The following is a 21919-nucleotide window of genomic DNA, read 5'->3' as shown; positions in this document are numbered from 1 at the left end:
TGATTCACAATTTAAAAAAAATGCATTTCTCTGGGTTTTTTTTTTTATTTTTTTATCTCGGACTGTTGATCAAATAAATTTTCTTTTATTTATGCTAATTTGTGGATCATCATTTCATAGTTTATTTTGGAACATCAAATTCCCCTGAAGCAAGGATCTGGGTCATTTGCTTTCTTTTCTTTGCTTCTACAATTTCCAGTCTTGGCACCACTCCAAATCTGTTGATAAGTAAATCACAAAAAGATGCAATTTTAATCAATTCTAATCAATTTTCAGGCTCGCCAGGCCTCCCAGGAGGCCCAGTCTGCATCCCCCCTGTTGGCGGGTCGACAGCTGAGCTCGCCTTCTTCGCGCGTCAACAAACACGAGCTCAGATGTACAAGATCTTAGCTTAATGGAGGGTGGCAACTGACTCCGAGGAGAAGAGTTTTCTCCATGCAATGCTCGTGAGTATGCGGGCCGATTTAACCACCGCCGCGGCACAAGTGGGGGGCTCAGACGCGGGCTCAGATGCCGCAGATTTGGAGGTCTCGGATAGCGGCGACAACGGCGGCAGCGACGGCGACGACGACGAGGAGTGAGGCGGAGGCGGGGGGCTCGTGTGTGGAGGAGGAGTTTTTTTTCAGATTTATGTAAAAAAAATTTAATTAATGTACTTTTTAAAATTTTAATATTATTATTGAGTTTTCCCGTATCTGTGTTGTACATTTAATTTCGTATTTTGTGTGATTGTCAATTATTTATTTTTATAATTTTGTTTATTGTGGCTAGGCTATGGATGGACTATTGCTTGTCCTGATGATGTGACATGAGGAGTTTTTAGTGCTCCTGATGTGACAGGAGGAGTTTTTAGTGTGGCATAAGGAGTTTATGGCTAGGCTATGATTAAGCTATGATTGGGCTATTTTTATTGTGGACGCTCTTAAAAGAAAGATGTATTGAGATATGGGAAACAGCCGAAATCGAAGCATATTAAGATCCTCATAGAATTTGGCATTTTAAAGCGATTAACTACAATTAAAAACTCATTGACAGAATGTTACTCTTTCTCCCCTTACATTTTGTCACACCATGAATTTTAAAAAATATAATAAAAAATAAGTTGAAAAATTAGTAGAGAATGAGTCCTATTTATATATATTAATTTTATAATAATAATAATATTATGAAAGTAGTTAGTAGAATATGAGGTCCACTACTAAAAATGATCAAAAATGAAATCTTACAAATTTTAAATGACCGATGGATATAGAAAAATGTGACAAAATTTAAAGGACGAAAGAAGTACTTTATAGTACTCTTTAGATGTCTCAACTAAGTAAAGTCATTTCCATTTTTAATAAAAAAATAAAACATCTAATCACTCTGACTTTAATTCCATCATCTATTTTAGTCTCTCTATTTCTCCTACTTTATTCCCCTGTCTTATTTTTAATACAATTTCTTAATCGCTCTACCTAAAAATTCTGTTTCAACTTAGAGCATCAGCAATGGAGCCCGTCCCGGGGGAATTCCGCCGAGGACACCGCAGTTCCGCGGCGTTACGCGGAATTCCGTCGCGACGGGCGTGCGGACGTCCGCCATTGCGTTGACTCCCACGGACGTCCGAGCGAAATTCCCATTTATTGCAAAAATTTTTTTAATTTCTATTATTGAAGAAGTATGACAGCGGAGGGGTCATCGTTGATTTAGTTTTTAATTATTGAAATGTTTTTTTAATTTGGTGAAATATATCATGCACCACCATGCCATCAATCACGGCCACCCCGCCGCCACTCCCGCGTCCGATCCCCGCCGCTGAATTCTCCGCCAGATACGTCCCCTTCAGCTCCATCTCCAGCAACACCCCCACCGCCGAGTCCTACTCCCTTGACCAAGTCATCTACCGCAGCTCCGACGGTGGCCTTCTCGACGTCCAGCACGACATGGCCGTCCTCCGCCGCTTCGACGGCCAGTACTGGCGCGCCATCTTCGACTCCCGCGTCGGAACCACGCGCTGGCCCCACGGCTCCGGCGTCTGATCCAAGAAGGAGTGGGTCCTCCCCGACATCGACGACTCCGACATCGTCTCCGCCTTCGAAGGCAACTCCAACCTCTTCTGGGCTGAGCGCTTCGGCAAACAATTCCTCGACATGAACGACCTCTGGGTCAAGCACTGCGGCATCTCCCACACCGGCAGCTTCAAGGATTTAGGCATGACCGTTTTGGTCAGCCAGGTCAACCGCCTCCGCAAATTAAACCCCCGCTCCCTTCTCGGCGTCGGCTGCGCCTCCACCGCCGCTCTCTCCGCCTACTGCGCCTCCGACGGGATCCCCTCCATCGTCTTCCTCCCTGCCAACAAGATCTCCATGGCGCAGCTCGTGCAGCCAATCGCAAACGGCGCCTTCGTCCTCAGCATCGACACCGATTTCGACGGCTGCATGAAATTGATCAAGCAAATCACGGCGGAGCTCCCGATCTATTTAGCCAATTCGCTGAATAGCCTCCGATTGGAAGGGCAGAAGACGGCGGCGATTGAAATTCTGCAGCAATTCGACTGGGATGTCCCCGATTGGGTGATCTTCCCGGGATGTTTGTGTGCCCGCACACGGGGGTGTTTGTGTGCCCGCACACGGGGGTGTCGCTGGCGGCGCTGATGAAGCTGAGGAGGAACGGGACGATCGCGGCGGGGGATCGGGTGGTGGTGGTGAGCACGGCGCATGGGATGAAGTTCACGCAGGCGAAGATTGATTACCACTCGGGGCGGATTCCGGAGATGGAGTGCCGTCATGCCAATCGTCCGGTGACGGTGAAGCCAGAGATTGGCGGTTATGGATCAGCATCAGCTCAATAAGATGTGTCTCACACCAGATGACCACACGTGCCATTGTATTTTGCCACGTGATTCCAAAATCCTGTCTTTTTCCTATATCAAATATGGCATGGTTACAATTTATTTTTACCCAAATTTTAAGAATTTGTTTGATTTTATGAAGAAAAAAAGTGAAAATGTGTTGGTAGAAGGTAGATATCACTTTAATATATTAATTTTATAATATTAATTTTATAATATAATATAAGTATAATGAGTTAGATGAATTGTGACATTTACTTAGAATGAAAAAAATTGAATGGAATTTTAAATTGGGGATATTTTAAAATAGCACAAAGAGAAAGTAATAGAAAATGTTGATTTGAATTTTCAGAAGGATATTGATTAAGAGGGGTGGACTGGGGCAGTAGCATGTGAGTGTCACACGTACAATTTGAGGATAGATTTAGAGCATCCACTATAGGGGTGGCGCGCCGCCCCGAAGGCGGCTAAGCCGCGGCGAGCTATAGTGGGCGGGGCGTCCGCCCCGTAGCGGACAGAAATGGTGGAACGGATGGGCGATCGGCGCCGAGTCGCCGAGGACGCGCCTACCGCGTCGCGAAGCACCGGCCGGCACGCGCGACCAGGGCCGGACAAATAATTTTTTTTTATTTTTTTAAATTTAATTTAATTTACCTATAAATACATCTCATTCCCCTCATTATTTTCACATCATTCCAACTCTTCACTCATGCTTTCTCTGACTAAGATTTATGGATTCCACTGGTATTTAAAATGGATAATTTGTGGAATGACTCGTGGAATTCTCTGATTCAAGAGGTGCAGAACCAAGCCGACGAGGAGGACGCGGTGCGGCGACGGAATTGGCGGAGGGCGCGATCCCTCGTGAGATTACTCGTCGTCGGAACATCCAACGAGACCATAGCGGAGCCCACCAGCGGCTAATGGCGGACTACTTTGTGGATAACCCCGTTATCCACCCGAGATTTTCCTTCGGCGTTTCAGAATGTCGCAACGGCTCTTCACCCATATAGCGACGAATTTGGCGGATCGGTACCGGTGCTTCACCCTCCGGAGTAACGTGAAGAAGTTGTGTGGTTTTTGTAGATTAAATTTTCATTGTATAATTTTCCATTACTTTAATACGACGGAAATTTAGTATTCAATTTTTATTTATTTAATTATAGCCGTTTTTTCTAATTATTTACATTCCGATAATTTTAATTATAATTGATTTGAAATAAACGAAAAATGAAATAAAATGAAAAGTGGCTAAAAATGTGGCGGTGCTATTGGAAGTGTCCGGCTTATAGCTGCGGATACTTTTTTTGTGGGCGCGGATAAATAAACTGGGGCTGTGAACAAAAAAGGGGGCGAGACTATTGAAAGTGTCCGCCTTACAATGGATGCTATTACGATGGAGACAAGTACAATCAGGGAAACCAGTTCTCTGCTTTCTGAATTCATGGCCACAATATATATCATCCTTGTGGATATTCTGATTTCTGGAAGAAGAAAAAAAGAGATCATGCTATGTAAAATAGAAAGCACCTAAGACGATTTAAAAAGTTAACTTCACTGCATAAAACTTGTAGTGATGATTCATAAAATGATACGTATTCAAATGTGTAAATTTGTATTTGTAAATAAATTCGTCGTTTTTCTTTATTGAAGAAATTTGTGATTTTGTTTGCACGTATTTTTAAAGCTTAATTTTGTCAGTATTTCATTGTATGCAAAGGTCTAGTTAGCCAAAGCTTAATTTGTATTGCTATCTTGGTATTTGAAGATATAAATAGAAATGGGTTTTCGATTAAAAACAAAGTCTACTTAGCCAAAGTGGCTAAGTTGAGGCTAATAGTAGTATCTTCTTACAATAACAAGAGTTTAACGACGAGTGAGAAAAAGATTTATATCAAAATACACTACTTCACTACGAAGAATTATAGTACTATATTGCTTTGGGTGAAATTAATTATTGATATCACTTTCACAATGGTAGCAAATATCAATACACTGTAGAGTTTTGTCTTGTCTTCAGAGTTTCTCCACACATTTTTTCTAATGCAATTTCACTAATCACTCGTCTGACGTATTTATGAGGAAAAGTATCAAATTAATTATTAGAATTATATATAATTGATTATGACCGAATTAATTATAGTGCTGATTGAGTCTCTAAATTAATGAAATACATTGAAATAACAGACCAAATACATAGCAAATGTTATAGTACTACTAATAGATTTCGCAAATGCATCATCAGTTGGTCAAAATATACTTAATTAAACATCAATCTTTCCATAATATAGTAGATGTAGATTTTATTGGAGTAAGGTAACATTGTATGATCGCATTTAATTATATTTAGAAAAATAAACGCATTGATAGTGTATATTTATTAAATATAATTATAGAATTTTGGGAAATAAGATGCAAATTCCAAATGCACTGTAATTTGACCACAAAGTGCTTAATGTTATTAACTATAATCGCAGGTTGGTTCACCCATCTTACTCAATTTCATTTTTCTACTAATTATTTTGGTGAAATCTCATTCTTGGAGTAGTAATTAATTCGACTTCAGTTGACGTAAAGCTAGGTTTTAAAAATAAAAAAACAAGTTGTGCATCAAATAATGCTATTAATATCCAACAAAACACAACACAAGTATTATAGTCAAATAAAAAGCATGGCGCCCAAAACCAGCCAGTTCGAGTACGACTTCAACAAAGACAAAGCGGTGCAGAATAGCAGCGGCCTCGTCTACTCCAAAAATGTTCGATTTGAGCAGTTTGGCAACTTCGAAACCACCGTAAAGTTCACCATCGCACCCAACGACACTCCTCCATATGACGACGGCCTCGTCTTCTTCATAGACACGGCCGAGTACAAGGACACCCACTCCTTCGCCCTCGTGTGCGACCACAGCTCCGACAACCCGGATTATTTAAACCTCGGGATCATCATCGACGAGAGTACTTATGTATCGGTTCCAAACGAGTTTCTCGGGAAGGAGCTGACTCTGGTCGGCTCCTACGTTGGGGACACACATGAAATCAAAGCATCCATCACTGATGGCTCGCAGACTTTTCAGGTAAGCTCAACCTACGACTTGGGCCCTAAACTTAAAGACTTTGTTTCAGTGGGCCTAACCACATACCCCACCAACATTGATGTTAGCTACTGGGCCTTCAACGCCACTGCCCCGTGACATCACTCTACCAACAACTGCATGAGAATGTGTGTGTGTGTGTAAGTATCAATAAGGACTAGTGATAGTCCATGGAGTGTGTGTATAACTATTTGTGGGATAATTATTGAGATTATGCGTTCTTTAAAATATCAATATTGTTTTTAAAAATATAGTACTAAAAAAGAGCCAAACACAAACTAGTTCAATTTCAAATAAAATATGAATAATTAAGTTTTTTTTTACCTTATAACTCACCTTATTCACCTTATATAATTACTTCCTACCGGCTGGTATAAGAGTTATTTTAGCCTTTTAAGTGGATGACATGAATATTCGTTACTTGTGTTATTAAAACAAAATACAAAATCGAATGGAAAAAATATATGCAGTGAAATGGATCGAACACGTGACCTTCAAATCTTCAATCGGACGCTTTCCCAACTGAGCTATCCCCGCCATATGTTCTTGTAATATATGTACTTACTTATCCAACATTTCACTTATCGCATATTGATCGCTGACATTCCTACAGACTATTTAAAGATGTGTTTTTGAAAGGAAAATATATGATATTTGTTTAAATAAGTTATAATTCTTAATCCAAACTCTAAAGTTACAATTGAAAAAGTACATCGACTCAAAAGATGTTAGGTCTAACCATGATTCATGAAGCCTTGAAAACTAGTACTAGTATGTTTTAGAACAGCAATTAACTATGTTTTGATGTGATGATGACAATAGAAACATATCTAGTTTTAAAAAAATCCATATGAGGTCTAACCGTTTGATGAAAATAAGCCGTATCCAGTGAACCAAGAATTCTAACAGCAGTTATATTTGTCAAAGTAATTGACAGTATCTTAAGAAATTTTGACAGCTAAAGAGCTAAGCACAAACATATACCATCAAAAAAGTTCACCCTATATTAGAACTAAAACCAACATGGAGGTATCAGGTATAAATACACCAAGTTTATTACAGTAACACACACATCCCCTTCCCTAGTACCTCAACCAAATGGGGAGGAACCAATCTTCCTCTGTGTTGGCCGTTTTCAAGAATATTTATAGAACGATACGCTCTTGTCATCAGACACACTGGCAAGCAGGCAAGATCTTACGTCTGTCTGTAACGTTGGTCCAAATGCCACTGCCCAAACCTGGTCAGTGTGGCTAGTCAGTATCTGGGTGGCCGCTCTCATCTTCAGATCCCATAGGCGAATGCTTTTGTCACTTGAGCCTGTTGCTATTGCTGCTCCGTCTGGGGATACATCCACACTCAGCACCCAGCTAGAGTGGCCTGACAGCGATGTGATCAAGGTTTTCCTCTCGGCATCATAGACATGGACATGACCGTCGTCTGAAGCAGAGAAGAGCACTCTTGAATCAAGAGGAGCTGATGAGTACACAAGACTTCTGACGGGCATGCAGTGGCCTTCCAAGTGGTGCAAGAATTTGGCACGGGGCACGTCAAAGACAGAGATGGTTCCATCCATTGCACCAGATGCAACTTGTCTACCATCGGGGCTCCATGCTACGGACAGGGCAAACTTCTTGCTCCCACTTCTCTCTGATGGCTTCAATCCTTCGGGTCGAGGAGCTTCTAGTGTGGCAATCAGCTTCCATTCTGCAGTATCCCACAGTTTCACTGATGCACTACCACCTCCAGCTGCTGCTAGTGTTGTACCCTGAGTAAGAAGAAGTAAGAGTTTCCGATGAGACTACCAAAAGTAATTCAGCTAGAAACATACAAAAGTAACATATAAATGGGAAAGTTCAAAGATATTATAGCTGATATCATAATGCTTCTCAAAATTGTTTGGAAAAGGTATGGAAGAGTTCCATGAACGAGAATCAGAATACTATTGAGACCACAAGTCCAAGAAATGTGTTAACTCAAAGGTTAGCAATGATCAAGGTCCAATATATAAATATATATGTATGTACGTAAATATTACAGTATTTTCTTAAATATTAATTGCTTGGCAGTCAATCAGAAGTGTATGCACCAAGAAGGAGAAGATCTCATCAGATTGGGAAACTTAAGAAATCTGGACAGGACTTTTCATTTTCAAACCACAAACAATATATTATGGCGTTATGGTACAATTCTGGGGCATCAAGAGTCACCAAACAGAATATGAAACCAACATGCATCATTGTTCTTACAAGATATGAAATTTAAAAAATTGGTACTCCACCAAGAAAAAGATCTTGCAAACTAAGTACTATGATTAAAGCTAGGAAGACAATAAACATTTATGATCCCTCACCCATGGAATCAATTTATAGCTGCAAAGTTATTTCAAGTTAACCTATAGCTGCTCAGTCAGAGAAGACAAATATCTGTTTTGGTGTCGCAACATATTTTAAATTTTCAAAGTGAAAGCTGTGTGTCTAGGATCACCAATTAAAATGAGTGCAAGAAAAATGTTTCAACTTTCAACTAAATATAAACAGGAACCTTTATGCCTCGTTTGCTAGGAAAGATATGATCAGAAGAGATATGACATACTATAACAGTGAATAGGATGTGGTGTCTTAGTTAAGGATGATATCTTAACATAACATGTTGTTTGGTAGCTAAGTTGAAATTCCCATATAGACAGATTGTGTTTGGCATACATGATTGGATCGTATAACAAGCAAGATTGACTATTTCAACCTCTAAATTTCATTCATTGACGATTTTGTGCATGTAACTCTCTCATTCCCAAATTTGCTGAAGGGGCCACAGGTTTGCGAATTGATCTTCAATTGAAGGACTCCACTGATAACTTTCTTATCTTGGAGTTATCACTAACTACTATCAACTGAAGTTTCTCAAGAAGCAAGATTTTGAATTACCTTTCAACCAAATTTTTCAAAACACAAAGTACCACAAGTTCACATCAACTAAAATCAGAAGGTATGCTATAAACCTGAGGCAAGAGTGAAAAACCAGAAAAAGGGAGAACTTGAAGTGAGGCCAGAGGAATTTCAGTTGTGGTTTCAAAAGATTTAGCAAATTAATTTTCGAGATAAAAAGATAATATGAAGGATAGTCTACAATTAAAAAAATTGGAACAGCTTGTATTCCCTTAAGCCCTCATTCCATCACAAAAAAAGGAGAACGGAAAAACAAAGTTTAAAGAGGAAAGGAAGAGCATAGACTGCCTCAACCATTCATTCAATGAAGCATGCCTCGTACACCACTATCTTCTCCCTAATGATCGTTCAACTTATTTTGCTAATTACTTTATGAAATACAAATAAATGATTCAGAGCAACATCAGCTGTTAGTTAAGAATCTCTTCTGATCACTCTTGCGTTCTTATTGTTTGTTATCTATGTTTCCTATTTAGCTAAATTTGATAGCAATTGCATCATTATATTTCATAACCCCAAATCATCATTAGCACGTATATAGAAAAATAAAAAATAAACACAGCAAAATAAAATCATAATCAAAGACGCCCCAAAAAAACCTAATTGATGAATACCTGGGGATTGAATTGCAATTGCCAGACTTCAGAGGGCGGAGCCTCGAGGGTGGCGATGGTATTGTTGGTGGCGACATCAAAGACTCGAATGAAGCTGTCGATGGAGGCGGAAGCGGCGATCCGGCCGGATGGGTGGGCGGCGACGGAGACGACGCCGAGACAATGTCCGGTGTTGGTCTGCAACTTGTCGGGGCCATTGGGGTTCCACAGCCTGACAGTCTCGTCAAGAGAGCCCGTCAGCAGCAGCAGCCCGGAATCGTCGGTGGGCGGCACCCAGGCCGCCGCCCAGATGGAATCGTCGTGGGCATTCTGCACGGTGTTCAACGGAGCTAGTTTCATGGTTTTGGGCGGAAAAAAACCCTAATTCAGGTGGCAGCGGTGGTGCGAGTAGTGGAGCCGCCAAATCTTATACCCTAGTTTAAATATACTTTTTCTTCTTAATTCCCATCTAAATATATACGTTTATTAAATAGTCTAGTTAAGAGCATCTCCAGTGGGCGGACATCCCACTAGGACATCCCAAAAACACCTCCTGCCACGTCACTAGGACTTCCCATCCCACTGCCACGTCACTAGGACATCCCCTCCTATGTCCGCCCTTCCCACTAGGACATCCCGCAATAAAAAAAATCACAATAATTTAATTACGTAAAAACGGAAATATAATTTTGACACGGAATACGGGAAAGCAAAATACGGGCAAAAATACATATTCATAAAACATAAAAATAAGTTGGAAGTGCGGAGTGCACACTTATTTGAATTCGTTATGATTAGACGGGGGTTCGGGGGCAGCGCCTCCGAGAGCGAGGTCCAAGGGGCGGCAGCCCCTGGCGGGGTCCAAGGGGCAGAGTCCCTGGCTGGGGTCGAATTTTTTTATTTCCATTAAAGTTACTGTGCAGAAATCTTCATCCGGAAATGGAATTTTCGATAATTGAAGGACCAAATTGCAATTTTATAACCCGCCAACAATCAGTTATTTTCGGTTGTGAAATGAAGGGATGCAACGTTTCATCCTAAACCTCTACATAATCCAACATCCCCGGCTCACTCCGCGTTGAAATGAAGTTCAACGAGCCGTATATATAGAGTTTGTTTTAAAAAAAAAAAATTTCCGGACGTCCGACCGGGACGTCCGACCCTTGCCACAGTGGCGGACGTCCGCCCGCCCGTCGCCGGGACGTCCGAGGACACCCGACGTCCTCACGGGACGTCCGTATCCGACCTAAACGCCACAATGGCGGACGTCCCGGTCGCCCGTCGCGACGTCCGACCGGATGTCCGACCTGACGTCCGCCATTGGAGATGCTCTAACTCTCCCTAGCCATGGACTTAATTTTGACAGTCAAACAATCAAACCATCGATTTATAAATACCAAAGGCAAGGCAATTTTGATAATATGCTCCATATTGAGTTAGCAAGGGCAGATTTTTGGCCAAATTCGGGTGTTCGATACACTAGGAAGACCTTATCGTTGACCCGAGAATATGGAAGACCACATTTATCGGTCTGGTTGGGTCGACCGCCACGTGTAACGTAATTAAAAAAATTATCTACACATGGGTCTCCCTCTCTCTAAGACCTCGGTCTATCTCTCTCTTCAAACAGAACCAAAGGTCTCTCCTCCCCTTTCACCACTCAGCCAATGAGATTGTGCCAAATTGCACAATTTCATTGGGTGATATTATTATTTTTAATAATTTATATATCTTTAATATATTATATTAAAAAATTATAAAAATTATACCAAAATTCATAATTTTTCTTTCTCTATAAATAGAGACCACATCTGCTATAGTTTTGCTATGGAGGATAATGAGAATAATATATTCTCCGATTCTCTAAATTTCTACCATTCCCAAAACATCAACCCTTCCCAAAATGTTAACCCTTCTCAAGATTATTTCCCTAGCTTTGATGATTTTCTGAATTCTGAGCAATTTCAAAGTTCATTTCAAAATCAACATTCAAGCCAAAACATATAACAAACCACTAGTGCTGCAAACACCCCACATGATTGGAGTGAGCAAGAAGACATGGCATTAATGTCTGTTTGGTGTTTCATGAACACGAATGCAGTTGTTGGCACCAACCAAACTAGTAACCATCTATGGCAAAATGTTCTTAATCTATATGAGCAGACAAGAAAAGAAAATCCAAGAATTGGTGAACAAAGAAGTTTGGAGTCATTGAAACAGCGCTACAAACGACTCAACGCAAATGTCACAAAATGGGTTGGTGCATACAAAAAAGCGCATGATCGAGCTACGAGTGGCCAGTCTAAAGAGGACATTGAGAAAGCCGCTCAACAACTGTATGGTAAGAGCAAATTTACTCACCATAAGGTGTTTGAGGAGGTGATGAGACTCAATCCCAAGTGGGAATTGAAATCGAATAGCACTGGGTCAACGCGTTTCCAGCCAGATGAAGATAGTCTTGAAGAAAGTCGTGGGAGCTCAAAAAGGTCGAGGACTAGTGAGGAAGGAGGACCTCAAATCGACTCCACTCCCGAGAGTCGTCTTCAACATTGCAACGTCCTATTAGAAGAGATCAAGCTAAGGCTAAGGATAAAAGAAAAGGCAAAGAAGTTGCAACACCATCATATACAATTCCTAATGATTTCACTGCAGCACTGCGTGAAATGAGAGTCACACGTGAAAGGGAATGTGATATTCAGGAACGGAAGATCAAAGCAGCTAGTGATATTCAGGAACGGAACATCAAGGCAGCTATCCTTACTCCGCTGATGGCTAGGAGGGACTTAACTCCAGAAGAAGAAGATCTGAAATGCAATCTCATTGCAGAATTGTTTGGGAAGTGATCGTAGTTTATCTGTTTTCAATGTATGTTTCTTAGTATGTAATTTCAACTTTTGTTGCTTAGTATGCAATCTTCAATTACCGTTGCTTATTATGTAATCTTTAATTTATGTTGCTTATTATGTAATCTTTAATTTCTATCACAAATGGTGGTGGTGGAATCCAATGACATCCCATGTGATCACGAAAATCAAAGTATGACTACATGACAAGTCATTTCTATCACAAGTGGTGGTGGTGGAATCCAATGACATCCATGTGATTGTGGAAATCAAAGAATGACTACATAACAGGTCTTTTTTTCACAAGTGGTGGTGGAATCCAAGGTTATGCCATGTGCTCACAAATGGTAGTAGTGGAATCATATGCTCAACAAATTGCTTCTATATATTTACCTATATGCTTCAAGAAAATTACACACAAATCTTCTCACAATTATTGATCCAACTCTCCCTAAAAAATGTCATCAAGTTTTAATTTTGAAGCTTTCAATCTTCTTGAAGACAATGAATGGGAAGAAAAAATTGTTGAACAAAATCAGCAATTCGATCAACTAATCGAGGATATAGCTATTTGGCCAACAACCTTGCCTTCACCACCTGCAACCCAGACGGCGAGAGCTAAAAGGAGATACATTGAAAGGAAACGCGAAGAGGGTCATGATACTATTTTCGAGCAGTACTTTGCTAAAGATCCAATCTATCCTCCAGATTTTTTTCGAACAAGGTATCGCATGCGAAAACCTTTGTTCGAAAAAATAATGAATAAGCTCATCGACACTGACAACTTTTTGGTGCAAAAACGTGATGCTACTGGTCGACTTGGTATGTCTGCAATTCAGAAATGCACAGCAGCGATGAGGATGTTGGCCTACGGGGCAGCGACCGACTTGCACGATGAATATTTGAGAATGAGCGCACAACTCATTCGCAAATCTCTTATCAAGTTCGTTGAATGTGTAATTTCTAACTTCGGCGATGAGTACTTGCGAAAGCCCAACGAAGAAGACTTAGCAAGACTTCTGCATATTGGAGAACAACGTGGGTTTCCAGGCATGTTGGGTTGCATGCCTTGGGACTGGAAGAATTGTCCCACTTCATGGGCTGGACAATATGCCGGAAGAAGCGGGAGTCCGACAATCATCTTGGAAGCAGTAGCATCTAAAGATCTGTGGATAAGGCATGTTTTTTTTGGAACTCCAGGTTCGAGAAATGATATTAGCATGCTTGATCAATCTCCTGTTTTTGATGATATTTTGGAAGGTCGAGCACCGAAGGTCAATTACATAGTAAATGGCCACGAAAAAAAATATGGGATATTATCTCACTGATGACATATATCCTCAATGAGCGGCATTTGTCAAATCTATCCCAGGTACACAAAAGATGAAGCACAAGTTGTTTGCTCAACATCAAGAGTCCGTTCGAAAAGATGTTTAGTGAGCTTTTGGTGTTTTGCAATCTCGTTTTGCTTTTATCAAATGTCCATGTCTTATTTGGGATCGTGATATTATGGGGAAAATAATGATTGCTTGCATAATCTTACACAATATGATAGTGGAAGACGAAAGAAGCACGTATTCGAACTATTGTGATCCAGCAGAATTTATTCAAGATCGACTTGGATAAATTAGTCGTGAGAATGAAGATGGAGATGCGAATAATGATTTCATATATTCTACGAATAGGATTGCGAGTCTAGCTTTTTACATGAAAAATAAAGCTCAACTTCAAAACAGAGAAGCTCACAAAGATCTGCTAAACGATTTGGTATAGCATATATGGGCAAAATTCGGCAATTGCAATTGAATGTCTAGTTTTCATCTTATATATGAGCACCAATTATGTATTTTCAATTTCGTATTTCAATGATTGTGATTTATGTTTTTTATTTGTTTGTTTTTATAATTTTTAGTTTGTCATTTATTACGTTTTTCGATAAATTTACAATAATAAGTATTTCATGTAATAATAATAGTATTAAAAAATAATATAAAAATAAATATATAATAGTGTGGTTTGGTGATCATTAATAAACAATGAAAATATGTGTAGTTGGGTTGGATGAATATTAATAATGTGGAAGATGATGTAGATGAGATAAAAATAAATTAAATATTAAAAAATTGGATGGTTGGGTTGGCTTGGGTTGTGATAAACATGGTATAAGTAGTCCTTGTATTTATTCTCATGTAGTGTATATATCTTTTGAGAGTCATGTCGCCCAATACTTTTCTCACCTTGAATTGTGTGTCAAGATAGATTGCATTTCTAAATTCAGGATGTACTTGATATATTACAGATCCTAAAAGGAGATACCAGTGGATCTCGTCGTCCAATTTATTATAGCTTAGTGAATTGTATTGTAGAGTCTGCATCTTGCGCCATGCAGCCATTCTTCGTTTTGTGAAATCTCGTACACGTAATTTTGTCGCTAAGTTGTTTCTTTGTTCCATTTTTGGCATGTCGGCTTTTGCAAATTGTTTGTAAGCCGATGCATAAATATACAAATACAGGTTGTTGTGTTTTAATTTGTGCCCTATTTGTTTATGAAGTTTTGAATTCAATTGAAAATCCAATTTTGTGATCATAAAAACCTGACTAAATCGCATGTTTGATAATATAGATTAGGAAGACTACCATCGGCCAAAGAATATGCAAGCAACCCAAGAATCTATTCTCATGTACTACAGCTAAATTTTCAGAGCCGTAGTGCTTGATACTTTTCTCACCTTGAATTGTGTTGTGTGTCAAGATAATACTTTGCTTTCTCATTACTTTCCTCCATCTATTGATTCATGATGTTCTTTTCTCTGATTGATATCTTGCGAATTTGCAGTTGACATCATATCATAGTATCCTTTTGCACAACACAAAGATATGATTTGAAGTAGACTCCACAACAACTTATGATATTTATTTATATTACAATTGTGTTAGGAATTCTTGTATTCATCTAATGAGCGCAGCGGAAATTGCAGACAAGAATAACAGATCTAGATTCATAATCATATTGCAAATTGAGCACGTAATACACAACAGAATTAAATCTTACTTGTTGTGTTTTCTTCTACGATTGTGTCCTGCAAGTTGAATCCACTACTATCGAGGTCCACGTGTATTCTGATCCGATGCAGGAACTATCCCGGTACAATTGCTCCGTAGAAGAAAGCTAGGAATTCTCTCTACAGAGCTTTACGTATTTTCTCTCTAATGTTACGCTATTTCTCTTCTTCCACAATGGAGGATAAATGACCATTATATAGACAAAGAGTCATTAGGGTTTCATGATTGTTGGGCTTATGGACTAAATATAATTGTAGTCCAACTATAATTATTTAATCCATATTAATCTAATCTAGCCCATATCCTTTCAATCTCCCACTTGGACTAGCATTAGATATAATACGCAGTTCCAACTTTGTACCCTTGAGCGGATCAAATTACACTTATAGTGTGACCCTTTAGGCCCTCATTATCGACGACGATCTAATCGAAGTCTGCACAAAACTCCTAGACTGCGTTGGCAGCGTAGCTCGATATATGAAGAACGTTTACGTGAATTCGGTAAACAAGCCTTTACACAAAGTTTATAGTAATATTCTTTCATTCACGAACCACCCGATTGAGCCTAAGATTTGTCATGTGTCATCCAAATAGCTCAATCACTTTATCTCATCTTTATTAAATGACCCATTCGATCATATTCAATTACTTTAATTGAATATATCTTTGCATTGGCCAATGACTTAATGGTCAAGTAATATAGAGAATTTGAGTGTTCTCTCGAAATTCTAATCGAGGAATGAATCTCATTCTTGGCTCAACTACCATTTCCATTTATCTTATGATGTACCCAACACAAGTCCGTGTCTTAATCCTCCGAGGGGAGGCAAAGCGTTGTACAAGGTCAAAGCACACCACTCAACAAACAAAATGTGTAATGACCTCAGATCCAAGGACTATTACATACTTCATGTACTAATAAACTGTAGACATTTAACAAAACAGTTTAATAGTAGGGTATACCAATACTCTCCAAAGTATACCATGTGTCCATCACGAGTATCTAATATCTCATAGTTGTGAGAACAACTACATTCTCGAAGAATGTGATGCAAACCCCATGCTAACCTATAACATATCATTAATATCCCATTCTTGATGATCGTTGGTTAGGGCTATTTTAGAATTATACTATATCATTAATGTCTCATACCATTAACGACAGTCATAATTCAAGGGAACAATTATTTAGAATAAATGCAAACATTTTAAACAATTATTCCAATAAGTGCACAAAACCCATAGAAAACAAAATTTTCATATAATGTGATCAAGTAATATTGTCTCAACACAAAATGTTTCTAAGACATATAAAACTGTAACTCCCACTGATTTAAAGCCATCTACCAACATGCTTAACACCTAAGCTCTCAAAGTGCTTGTTGTGTTTTGCTATACATAACGGTTTGGTGAAAGGATCAGCCAAGTTATCATCAGTGGGTACTCTTTCTAATTTTATGTCGCCTCTTTCAATTATTTCTCTGATCAGATGATATCTTCTGGGAACATGCTTGTTCCTGTTCGTAGCTCTGGGTTCTTTTGCTTGCGCAACAGCACCAGTGTTGTCACAATACAAAGGTATTGCACTATTGGCACTCGGAATGACACCCAGTTCTTTAACGAACTCTAACAAAGCAACAGCTTCTTTGGCAGCTTCAGATGCAGCAATATACTCGGCTTCGGTGGTGGAATCGGCAGTTGTACCTTGTTTGGAACTATTCCAACTCACTGCTCCACCATTGAGGACAAAAACGTATCCAGACTGAGACTTATAGTCGTCATGGTCTGTTTGGAAACTAGCATCAGTGTACCCAGTAACTGATAACTCTGGTTGTCCACCATAGACTAAGAAATATTCTTTAGTCCTTCTAAGGTACTTAAGAATAGTCTTAACAGTTTTCCAATGTTCCTCACCGGGATTTTGCTGAAATCTGCCTGTCATGCTAAGCGCATAGGCCACATCTGGCCTAGTAGAAATCATGGCATAAATAATAGATCCTATTGCCGAAGCATACGAGATCCTTTTCATGTTGTCTCTTTCTTTGTCATTAGAAGGACAATCCTTCTTTGACAATACAATGCCATGTCCCATAGGAAGAAAACCTTTCTTAGAATTCTCCATTGAGAAGCGCCTTAGCAACTTGTCTATGTAAGTGGATTGTGATAATCCCAACATCCTATTCGGTCTATCTCGATAGATCTTGATTCCAAGGATGTAGGAAGCATCACCCAGATCCTTCATCATAAAGGAACTAGACAACCATTCTTTCACGGATTGCATCATGGAACGATCGCTTCCCATAATCAAGATGTCATCAACATATATGATAAGGTATACGACGTTTCCATTTTCGCGTTTACTATAAACACATGGGTCCTCTTTGCTTCTGACAAAACCAAACGATTTGATTGTTCTGTCAAAACAAATATTCCAACTCCTCGAAGCTTGCTTAAGTCCATAGATGGACTTCTTTAGCTTGCACACTGCATTCGGCCTTTCTTTCGATACAAAACCTTCTGGCTGTGTCATATAGACATCGCCTTCTAATTCTCCATTGAGAAATGCGGTTTTGACATCCATTTGCCAAATGTCGAAATTGTAGTATGCAGCAATTGCAAGTAATATCCTAATGGACTTGATCTTAGCAACTGGCGAAAAGGTTTCATCATAGTCAATGCCTTCGCGCTGACTATAACCCTTTGCCACTAACCTAGCCTTGTAGGTTTGTACTTTGCCATCTGCATCTCTCTTCTTTTTGAAGATCCATTTGCAACCTATGGGGTAAACCCCATCTGGCAAGTCAACTAGTTCCCAGACTAAGTTGAAGTACATCGAGTCCATTTCAGATATCAAGGCTTCAAGCCACTTCTCTCGATCGGTGTCTGACACCGCCTCGGTATAGGTCTTAGGCTCATCGTCATCTAAATCAACTTCATCATCTTGGTTCTCAACCATTAGATTTAGTCTCTCAGGTGCATGACGAATCCTTCTAGGCCTATTGAGTTGGTTTTCTTCTAGCTCGGGTTGTTCATTCTGATTGTGAGTAGGCCCAGGAATATCACTATGATCTTCTTGAGGTAGAGGTGATGCAACTATTGTATCATCTTGTATTTGATGCATCTCATTGTCTTGAGGAGGTTCTTCGAGAGTCCCTCTAAGGTCTCCTCTAATAGTATTTTCCCCTCTCAATAGATCATCAAAAACTCCCACTGAGTTATTGTTCAAACCATTTGACAATACATCATCCTCATTGTTAACTTGTGGTTCTTGAATTTCTTCAAGATCTACTGTATTTTGACCTTGTTCCTTGCAGACATAACTGTCTTCAAGGAACGTCACATTCCTTGATGTTATCACCTTGTGATTTTCAGGACAGTAGAAATCGTATCCCCTAGTTTGTTTAGGATATCCCACAAAGTAACACTTCTCACTTTTAGATTCCAACTTATCAGTCATTTGTTTCTTAACAAAAGCTGGACAACCCCAGGTCCGCATATAGTTAAGACAAGGCTTTTTGCCATACCATAACTCATATGGTGTTTTCTCAACTGATTTAGATGGAACTCTATTCAGAATGTAAATAGCAGTCAATAAAGCATGACCCCAGAGAAATAAAGGAAGACTAGCTAAACTCATCATGGATCGAACCATATCTAATAATGTTCGGTTTCTCCTTTCAGATACTCCATTCATTTGTGGTGTACCAGGAGGTGTCCAGTCCGACTGAATTCCATGCGATTTCAAGTAATCAAGAAATTCTCGGCTCAAGTATTCCCCTCCTCGATCTGATCGAAGAGTTTTTATACTTTTCCCAAGTTGTTTCTCAACTTCACACTTAAACTCTATAAATTTCTCAAAGGCCTCAGATTTGTGTTTCATAAGATACACATATCCATACCTTGTCAAATCATCAGTGAAAGTAATGAAGTACGAATAACCACCTTTTGCTTGAGTTGGAAACGGTCCGCACACATCTGTGTGGATCAACTCTAGCACATCATTAGCACGCACCCCTTTCCCAGAAAGTGGCTTATTAGTCATCTTTCCTTTGAGACAGAATTCACAAGCACCATATGATTCAAAATCAAATGAATTTAGATAGTCTAACTTTCTCAATCTCGCTATCTTTTTCTCATTGATATGACCAAGTCTACAATGCCAAAGATAAGTAGCATTATCCGTATTACATAGCTTAAGTCTTTTATTTTGCACATTGAGAATATCTCGTTTGCATTCAAGCATATATAATCCATTCTCTAAAGAAGCATTTCCATAAAACAATCCATTATTAGAAAACGAGCACCTGTTGTTTGCAAAATGGAAGGAAAAACCTTCGATGTCCAACATCGGAATGGAAATAATATTCTTTGAAATAACTTGAACGAAATAACAATTATGTAAATCTAGTCTATGTCCTGAGGGAAGATCTAATCTATAAGTTCCCACGCGTTCGGCAGCAACTTTTGCTCCATTTCCAATACGTAGGTCTACTTCCCCAGGCCTCACTTTCCTGTTGTAAATTAAACCTTGAACATTATTACAAATGTGTGAACCACAAGCGGTATCCAATACCCAGGATTGTGAGTTCTTCATAGACATATTTATCTCAATGACAAACATAGCTGAGCTCCCACTCATTGCACCTTATGCCTTGAGTTTTGGGCAGTCTCTCTGCCACTCCGTGAAATTTGACCTAGTCAATTTGTTTGTTTCCATCATACACTCATAAGATAAGTTTGACATATTATCTGAACAGAAAATAAAACGAAAAGCAAATTAGAAAAGCATACAAAGATCACAATCGCATCACTAATCAAACAAGGGTTTATTGTATTGATTAGCTCCCACTAATTTTAACATATATTATGTCCCCCAAACATAAAATACGAATTTATATCTAATATAAATTTTAGTGGTCCAAGATCCAAGTCTATATTATTGCAGCCTCTGCGAGGGCTGATGACTACAATAATATCACCAGGTAGGCCTCCAAGCCAATTGTAACAACAATTTTACAATTCTTGGTTTATTAATCTAATTAATATATGTCCATAAATTATTCTGGTTGCGAGGGCTACTCAAAATAATTTAAGCAAGTCAACCCCATCACACGATGCCAACCATGCATCTATGAATGAGCCTAAACCTTGTAGATTTAGAGTAAACGCGAGGGCGTAAAACTCGTGGTCGAAAAGACTAGGAACATCAAACAATTGTGATGGACGACGCGTTTGTTTCAAAACAAGACTTATATTTTGTGGGGAAAAGTGTGATACTAGTTCTGTGAATATAATATCCAATATTAAACTTCAAACAATTACTGGGCGCCGCCTACCCAGACATAGTATAACACGGACTACACATACTGGGCGCCGCCTACCCAGACATATTATAACACGGACTACACATACTGGGCGCCGCCTACCCAGACAATAAAACGGTCTCTAACTACTATAGTAAAAAAAAATAAGCATAAAATCAAATAGCATGCTTATCACATAAGATATCAAATAATGCTCAACGAATAAAATCAAATTTTATTCTCTAATTAAATGTGGATTTAATTATATTAATTCTATATTAATATAATTATATATATTTAATATTAATTCCAAATTAATATTGTGTTGTGGAGTATATATTGTCATTTCCAGATGATAACTATGTCCCAATTTGTTAATCTAATTAACAAAATTAATCCAATCTATATTAATTCTAAATTAATAAATTTGTAAATCAAGTGATAATCCCAAATCATCATCAATCACACATATATTATTTATTATTCCAAAATAATAATATTAACAAATTCTTGCTCATTAATCCATTAATCCAATTAATAAATTTATTATCTGATCTATATCAATTCCAAAATAATATAAACAGATATTTAATATTAATTCTAAAATAATATTAAAAACACACTTATTATTAATATTCAAAATAATGATAAAATAATAATTTATTAGTTTGAAATCTAAGTTGAAGATTTCGTTTGATAAAATAATAATTTATTAGTTTGAAATCTAAGTTGAAGATTTCGTTTGAATTTCGTGAAAATTCCAATTTTGAATGAATCAAATCAAATCGGATTCGATTGCAAGAATTTTGAAATCTTATTTCATAATTTTGATTTCTAAAATCATCCACAAAATAATTAGGAAACAAAATTAATTATGAATCAAGCCCCGGGCTCTGATACCACTGTTAGGAATTCTTGTATTCATCTAATGAGCGCAGCGGAAATTGCAGACAAGAATAACAGATCTAGATTCATAATCATATTGCAAATTGAGCACGTAATACACAACGGAATTAAATCTTACTTGTTGTGTTTTCTTCTACGATTGTGTCCTGCAAGTTGAATCCACTACTATCGAGGTCCACGTGTATTCTGATCCGATGCAGGAACTATCCCAGTACAATTGCTCCGTAGAAGAAAGCTAGGAATTCTCTCTACAGAGCTTTACGTATTTTCTCTCTAATGTTACGCTATTTCTCTTCTTCCACAATGGAGGATAAATGACCATTATATAGACAAAGA

General features: G+C 38.7%; 2 protein-coding genes and 1 pseudogene across 2 annotated transcripts; 2 read left to right on the top strand and 1 right to left on the bottom strand.

The window, feature by feature from the left end:
- Window positions 1–1730: 1730 nt before the first annotated feature.
- Window positions 1731–2636, top strand: LOC121803868 (annotated as a pseudogene).
- Window positions 2637–6908: 4272 nt separating this feature from the next.
- Window positions 6909–9907, bottom strand: LOC121805499 (WD repeat-containing protein VIP3-like). The gene is made up of 2 exons (XM_042205377.1): window positions 9490–9907; window positions 6909–7695 (listed from the first exon to the last, which is right to left on the bottom strand). Exons 1-2 carry the CDS (start codon window positions 9826–9828, stop codon window positions 7063–7065), a joined length of 972 nt encoding a protein of 323 aa, XP_042061311.1. The 5' UTR covers window positions 9829–9907; the 3' UTR covers window positions 6909–7062.
- Window positions 9908–12769: 2862 nt separating this feature from the next.
- On the top strand, window positions 12770–13639 carry LOC121803867. The gene has a single exon (XM_042203450.1). It carries the CDS (start codon window positions 12770–12772, stop codon window positions 13637–13639), a length of 870 nt encoding a protein of 289 aa, XP_042059384.1.
- Window positions 13640–21919: the final 8280 nt, after the last annotated feature.

This window comes from Salvia splendens, chromosome 5 (assembly GCF_004379255.2).
Source record: "Salvia splendens isolate huo1 chromosome 5, SspV2, whole genome shotgun sequence".
NCBI lineage: Eukaryota > Viridiplantae > Streptophyta > Magnoliopsida > Lamiales > Lamiaceae > Salvia > Salvia splendens.
Note: the sequence above shows the minus strand (reverse complement) of the source record. Positions and strands in the feature narration are given on the sequence as shown.